This window comes from Sinocyclocheilus rhinocerous, unplaced genomic scaffold (assembly GCF_001515625.1).
Source record: "Sinocyclocheilus rhinocerous isolate Xijiao unplaced genomic scaffold, SAMN03320098_v1.1 scaffold1049, whole genome shotgun sequence".
Classification (NCBI taxonomy): domain Eukaryota; kingdom Metazoa; phylum Chordata; class Actinopteri; order Cypriniformes; family Cyprinidae; genus Sinocyclocheilus; species Sinocyclocheilus rhinocerous.
In genome coordinates, this window is record NW_015652136.1 from 157,839 (window position 1) to 165,646 (window position 7,808).

General features: G+C 36.8%; 1 protein-coding gene across 1 annotated transcript in view; it reads right to left on the reverse strand.

Moving 5' to 3' along the window:
* LOC107713561 (minor histocompatibility antigen H13) overlaps window positions 1-7,808 on the reverse strand; it is a 43,297-nt gene that overhangs the window by 17,069 nt on the left and 18,420 nt on the right. The window contains exons 4-6 of the mRNA XM_016519109.1: window positions 4,328-4,410; window positions 4,133-4,221; window positions 3,964-4,049 (exon numbers count right to left, since the gene is read on the reverse strand). Of these exons, the coding sequence (XP_016374595.1) occupies window positions 3,964-4,049; window positions 4,133-4,221; window positions 4,328-4,374 (222 nt within the window). The 5' untranslated portion in view covers window positions 4,375-4,410. The remainder of the gene's footprint in view (window positions 1-3,963; window positions 4,050-4,132; window positions 4,222-4,327; window positions 4,411-7,808) is intronic.

Here is a 7,808-nt window from a genome sequence, read left to right on the forward strand (position 1 = left end):
GGGAAAGAAATTATAGAAATTATACTTTTATTTAACAAGGATGCTTAAAATTGATCAAAAGTGATGATAAAGGCATTATGTCACAAAAGATTTCTATTTCAGATAAATAGTGTTCATATCGATATCGGAATTATATCGTATCGACCGAAATTAAGAAATATATTGTGATATCAATTTTGGCCATATCGTCCAGCCCTATCTACAACACGCACTGATAACTGGCAAAAAGTTATTGGTTACAGATTAACAGAGTTATTTCAAACTATGCAAACCAACATGAAGCATCCAAGTATTACACTCGGAGTATTGCATTTATTCTGAAATCTGATTAAAGATTTATGCTTTGCAACATGTGAGCATATACCTTAATTTTCCTTTAGATATTCGCTAACTGCAAATGCTTCAACAATGATCTCGTTAACAGCATGCATTTTGAAGCAGTTAATGATTTAAATGTTGGATAAATTAATTCAACAACATACATAACACTTTACTCCTATGGAAACTTAATTTCTAGTAAAACGCCATAGAACTTGCACTGTTTTGAAGAGTCTGAAATAGATGATGCTCAATCAGGGGCCAATTGCATAAACATAGCCGCTATGTTAAGACTGTGTCTTAAGAGCTAGTTTGACCAACTAGCAGTTAGCCAAGGGGTAATCAGTAGGGATGCACCGATGTATCCGCCATTAATCGGCATCAGCCGATAAAAGCAATTATCTGTGCGATCGGCCATCAGCCAATTGTTTAAAAACAGCTGGTGATCAGGGCCGATTATTTCATGAGTAAAAACAACTTGCGTGAAGAAGTTGTGTTGTTTCTTGTGTTGAATATAGGGCTGTCCAAGTTAAAGCAATGAGTGAGTGAGTGAGTGAATGAATGAAGCATTTATTTAGTGCTTTATGTACTACTGTATACCCAAAGTGCTTTACAATCATATCAGGGTCTCTCCTCATCCACCAGCAGTGTGCAGCTGATCCACCTGAATGAAGCGACGGCAGCCACAGCACGCTCCTCACACACCGGCTACAGGTGGAGAGATACTAATAGAGCCAGTTCAGTGGATGGGGATTATTAGGAGGCCATGACTTACGAGGGCCAGTGGAGGGAATTTGACCACAACTTTTTGATACACCCCTACTCTTTATGAGAAGTGCCATGGGATTTTTAGTGACCACAGAGAGTCAGGATCTCGGTTTAATGTCACATTAATGCAGCACCGTTAATGCATGTTAATGCTGACCCTTTGAACCACCCATGAAGTTCAAGCCAGGGTTGCCAGGTCCATGGTTTTCCCTTCACAAATTATTTGTAATGCATCTCCAATCCAATTATCACAAAGAGCTTTGTGCTTTGCTACTTCTGATAAGAAACAAAATGTACAGGATTTTGAAAGATGTGTCTTTGTCACAAAATAAAAAAAAAAATGCTGTTTTGATGCTCTCAAATGTGGCTTGACAGATTGCTGTAGCAGCTTCAGTTCAAGCGACACACGGAGCGCGAGTCACTTCCACTTTAATACAAGTTATAGCACAAAATAAACATGAATGAACAGTATCTGTATCTGCAGATATCATTCTGAATAATCAGCGAATCCGTATAGGCTGAAAATTTTCGTATTGGTGCATCTCTAGTAATCAGTCTTACTTTAAACAGATTATACCAAACTACCTTTTTGTAACAGACTTTAAAAAGTTCTGACCAGTCTTGAAGAAAGAAAAAAAAAAAGATGACTAACTTATTTAGACTAGTCTAAACAGTTTATGCAACAGCCACAGAAAATGAAATACATGCATAATAACATCATTCAGAGAAATAATGCTGACTGCGTACAGACAAAGACATCAAGCTTTATTTCCAAGATGATGCATGGTAAACTTTGAAATTTAATATAATATAGTAACAGTGGCTTGTATTGTAATATTTATTGTATATTTAAATCGATTTATAATACTAGATATACGTTTATATATATATAAAAAGCAGCAATTACCAGGTTTCCAGCGTTGTAAGGCATTTAATAGGGGTGTAACGATCCATCGATATGGATCGATACATTGATTAAATGTCTAACGATACGATGTATCGATGCCACACGTAAAATATCGATATCTGTAGTATAAATAGGCACCTTATTTTGACACTGTCCACATTTTCACCAATGTCCGTCTATGCATCACTGCCAGTGTGTGCATTCCCGTTCAAACCATAGACTGTATAAAAACATGGACGTAGTGTCCGTGAGCTTGGTTCAAACTCATGTGTCAGGACGATAAGACTGCCTGAAAGGGCAGATAGTTGACGGAACTGTTGAGAGCTTGTGAGAAGTTTTCAGCGGGCAGTGACACGCGCACACATCCAAAGCGCATGCATACAGACAGACGCATCTACAGCGCGCTAATACCTAATTGAGCTCTCTTCCGCATTTTCGTGCATGGATGAACAAATACAGACCAAATTACATCAACATGTGCACCTTGGTGAATATCCTAGTAAACACAGTCGGTTAGGCCTATGTCAACTTCTGTCAAAGAAAAAAATCTCACTGATTTTGACTGAACAACTTTTATAAGTATTAATCTATATTTAATCTATACAGTTAATACTATGCAGTGTTATTTTACATTTGGTTATTACATTTCTGTACCTGAAAATTTCTTTTACATCTACCTGAAAAACCTGAAAAGCACTGTTTATTTAATTTGTGTCTTTGTTATATTGTATTTATTTTCTGCTATTGCTTGTAATTTGGTTATCTGTAGAAAAGGTTATTAAGCACTGAGCCCATAGTAGCAGCCAAAAAAAGTATCAAATAAAGTTAACTGCTTTATTTTTGTATTTTTTTTTCTACAACTGGAGTACCTAATTTGTGTGGTTTCCTAATGAGTATTTACATTATTTTACACATTGCATATTTTAGCACAGAAACCTGAAAGACTGTTTTGACTGTGGTCATATCTTAAGATTACTGATCTTGTGTGCGACTTGATTTTTTTTTTTCTTTATTATTTAAAAAAAAAAAGAAAAAAAAGTGTAGGCCTATTTTTTGTTGTGAATGTCCCAATTGAGGATCAGGATGTGAAAATTTAAGATAAATGTTCATGTTATATGTTTTGGTTGCATTTGTGAGTTAATAAAAATGTAGATTGTTGTTTATTTAAGGTATATAATATAATAATATCGATCGATATTCTCCTGTATCGAAATCGTATCGTAGAATTTTTTGAAGTATTGGCAAATATCGTATCGCTGGGTATGAGAATCAATATCGTATCGTGACGAACCATCCAATTTACACCCCTAGCATTTAAGCACATACAGAAATGATATTAAGTATTATTTAGCAAGCCTGTAACCACAAATCAATTATTAAAAATAGCACTTTTGGCAATTCCAAGTAATTTACCATAGAAATATACAGTATACATAGAATATAGTCACCTACAGCCCAATCTCCATAAAATTTGGAAATTTGGATATCCAAAGTCACTTTGGATAAAAGCATTTGCCCAATGTAAATGTGGAGATGGTTTAATTTCTAGCTGTGTGCATAGCATGTCCTTACTCACTTAAAATAATAAGGGTAAAGGCTAATTTATATGCATACATATGCAAAACACATAAATATGTAATTAGTATGTTATTAGTTATCAGTGAATGATGCCCAAAGCTTTCATGCATAAATGTTAAATATTTCTATATTTATGCTATGTATTACAATGAAATAAGCTCATCAGTTTGGTCTGTGTGACCAAGACAAAATATAGTTTAAGGGCAGGTACTTAACTTGAAACTACTGCCGTTTACTGGATTTATACATGTTCACACAGAATATGCATGTGCAAGCCTAACAATCCATTTGGCCCATGTAAAACATCAGTGATCAGCAAAATTAACTACATTTAATCTATAAAGAGACAGTTCTACAGAAAGCTGACCTAAATTAAGACAGATCTACTCTACCTTTTTGAGGACGTACCAGACCCCTACCACACTGCTGATTCCCAGGCATATCAGATCCTTCGTGTCAAACTCATAGTTGACGATCTCTGTGGGAGATAACAAGGACGTTAAGAGTATTTATACACCATACACATGAATGTAGGTTTGTAAATGTCCCAACACTTCTCACCCTCTTTGCCTTCTCCTGAGCCCTGGGTGAACAGCAGCTGGTACTGCTTATTTGGCACATTAGCAGGGAAAACTCTGCACATAAAGGGACTGGGACAGCAACACCAAAAAGGTTAACCTAAATCATTTCATATTAAAAGCATTACACAATTCCAAATCTCATGAAACATTTTAGAAGTTCTACGTAATTTCATACCTCATTGTGTGAGACAGCGCTAATACTCCCAGCACGAAGAAATACATGGACAGCAGCAAGTTAATGTACTCTTGCGAGAAAATCTACAAGACAAAAAATGATTCCAAAAACATTAATGAATGCTTTTAAGCCAAGTTTATACAGTGTAACGGAGCAAAATATGCATATTTCAGTTAACAGAAAAAATATGTATTTTATAATTAAAGAGGTCTAGGGCTGGGCAATATGGCCAAAAAAAATATCACGATAACATTTTTCATATGCCGATAAATGTCAAATCTTTATTTCTTTCAAATTTAAAGGCAGATTTCTTCTCCTGAGTGAAAGTTTTTTCTTTTTTTTTTGTGAGAACATGACAAACACATTTCACAAATCTGAGGTACTATATAAAAACATTTATAATAATAAAATATTTTTCTACATCAAAATATGCATCAGCTAACTTAAGTAAATCTTTTTCAGTCCGTTATCCTTAACAACATCTCTTAATAAGGTAATGAATTTCATAGTTTCTGCATGTTCTAAAGGGTGTATCATGAAACGGGTTTGTGTTCCCTGACTTTGATGGCATGATGCAGATGTAAATTTATGCTCATTAACAAAAATAGTAACATCTGTAAAAATTGTAACAGCCTCATATTAAAAAAAAGATGTAAAATTGAAATATTCTGACTGTCTGAGTAAGGACTCAGTTACTTTCATTAAAATTAACCATTGGTCATCCATAGGATCACAGAACTCAATTATGATAACCAAAGGTAAAACCACAAATAGCACCTCACTATCATAGCACCTGTAACTATATGGTTTCTATGGTTCTACGGTCTTGCTAGAACGATCAGCGAGTAAACGCATCTGCTTGTGCTGTGCTGCCGTTTGAGCAGAGCTGATAATTGGTCTGTGTGGTGCCACTAACAATTATTCATTACGCATTTGGCGCATAAACATTACATTGAAAACTTATCGAACATGTATTATCATTCCGTCAAGGGAAAATCTATTCAATTATTATTGTTATCGCTTTATTGTTCAGCCTAAAGGGTTAATGAACTGCCTTTTTAAAAAATGTTATACTGTTCTCTAAGGTCCACTTTTGCCTCAAAATGCATCATAATTTAGAAGTAATAATAGGTTATTTTCTGTCGTGTTTTTGATCCCCCTCGTCTGAACGCTCCATTTGGATATGCATGGACCATTCTAGACTCGGAAGTAAACGGCCACTGCTACGACTGGCTAAACAGTTTTGCATATTAAAATAAGTTTAATGCCCCCATCATTACACGTGTGGAAAACTTCCGATGTTGGGAAATGGCGGCCGGTGAAATTCAGTCATACATGTTTGAGCCGGAGTCTGATCCCGAATCACAAGACCTCAAATGCCAAGCATACTACAGCCAGTGACAGCATGGTAATTAATAAACCGTATTCATAATTATTCTTTATGTACTTGTGAGGTAGAAGAGTCTGCTGTCATTATACAGTGCGAGAGCGGCCTCACGGATGCCTCGTGCTGTTTGCTATGTGCTGCATGGAGCATGACACTTCAGATGCGGATTTAAAACAGACAACAAACCGTACATTCAGTACACTATAGTACATGTTTTCATATCATTATAGAGCAATTCATTTGCTGACTAGATGCGGAATTAGTGTTTGCAGTCAATGCTGAGGACACTAATAATCGGTTAAAAACAATGTGACCAAAATACACGCAAGTCTGACCGAAATGTTTAATGTCACGATTGTTATCTATTTGCATTAGTTTATGTCCAGCTGGTAAGTTTTATGCATTCACTAGCCAACAAAGTTGCATATTTGAAGCTAGTGACATCAGAAAGCAAATTGATACGTTCATGCAGCTGACACAAACATAAACCAGAAACACATCCAATATCAGTTTGTTTTTATCGTCACAGTAATACATATTTTGTTATTTAAGTGTTCTAAAATAGAAGCAACTAAAGCAGGAGAACATACATACAATATACACATGGGCGTCGGAAGCAAAATAAATGTGGGTGGGTCCTCCCCCAGAAAAAATTTACTGGAGTACATGCCATTTTCTGTAGTGTGGTGCCTTTTAATTAACAGTGTCTATTTACACAAAGTGCAAATAAATAGGCCGTCTGATTGGTAGCGGCTATTTTCTTCACCTTCGCTCACTAACGTGACAACATTTGGCGTAAGTGGTAACGCGGGTTCCGTAGTGTTTTTGATGCGAGCGACCCGAGTCCCCGTCCGCCGTTTGCCGAAATCGTTCTTCTCCCTTTTTACATCTCATATCACTTCGGAAAGGCTTTTGTTTTCAATAAAAATAAAAATCAAGGAAATAATCGAAAAGTTGAAATAAAGTATCAGGTAGGTTTAGGTGTATCTGAGCAGCATATGCTGATGCTTTGTTTACTTTGCTGTGTGGCGGGAGTGCAGCTGGCGCGTGTAGTGAAAACACGGAATGGAGTTTCATTTATATGGACTCTGAATGAGCCGAGTGGAATGGATTTGAGGAAGCAGCAGCGTGGAATTCAAGGCTGTAGCTAAATGGAGTTTAATTTATTAGGGCATTCGTCATGTGGAATGGATTTGACTGACGGTGCTCTGAAAAGTACACACATTCGCTGAATTAGAGACGGTAAAAGTGGGTGGGTCCAATATCATTGGTCTTCAAAAGTGGGTGGGTCCTGTGTCCCACCCTCATTCAATGGTTCCGACGCCCATGAATATTAGGAGTGCTCCGATCAGGGTTTTTGAGGCCGATCACAGGAAGCAGTATCTGCCGATACAGATCTTTTTAAAGCCTTCTTTTATAATTTATAACTATTTATAGTGATACTCCAATCAGGATTTTTAGACATTTATTCAGGGCCTGTATTTTATTTTTGAAAATGGAGGGAATTCCCCTCTTAGTTGACTCTTGTGAGGGGAGAAGCAGCACGGACTGTGCTTTCACACACTGATCCGTGTTTACCACAAACACAACATTTATCCATTATTTTGATTTCAAATCCAAACATTGTCACTGAAAATGCTTTTTCAGCATTGCAATTCTTTTTTTACACAGTACAGTAATACAATCTTTCACAGATGATGTTTAAACACAATAAATATAAGCAACACATTTCCATGTTCATATTTACTGCAAACAATGCACTGTTACTTTAATTCAGCGCGTGCAGCGCAGCAAACATAGACTCAGTGCGGAAACGATCTATGCACTGCTGCAGACGCACCGCTCCTGGAGTGCACTGCCGAACAGCAACCGTGTGCAGGGTGAACGCTTTATTAATCCATTAACATGAGCACGGAAAAAATACGCACCGCATATGCACTGCAAATGGAGTAATGTGAACCTGGCATTATGCGTGTTATGAGTGTGCATGAGCTCAGTCTCCAGGAGAGCTCCCGAGCGCTGAATGGTTAAACACTGGCAAGAATTAAAAAGCAATGCAATTTATAAACTTTAGTGACGATGTGACACTGCCTC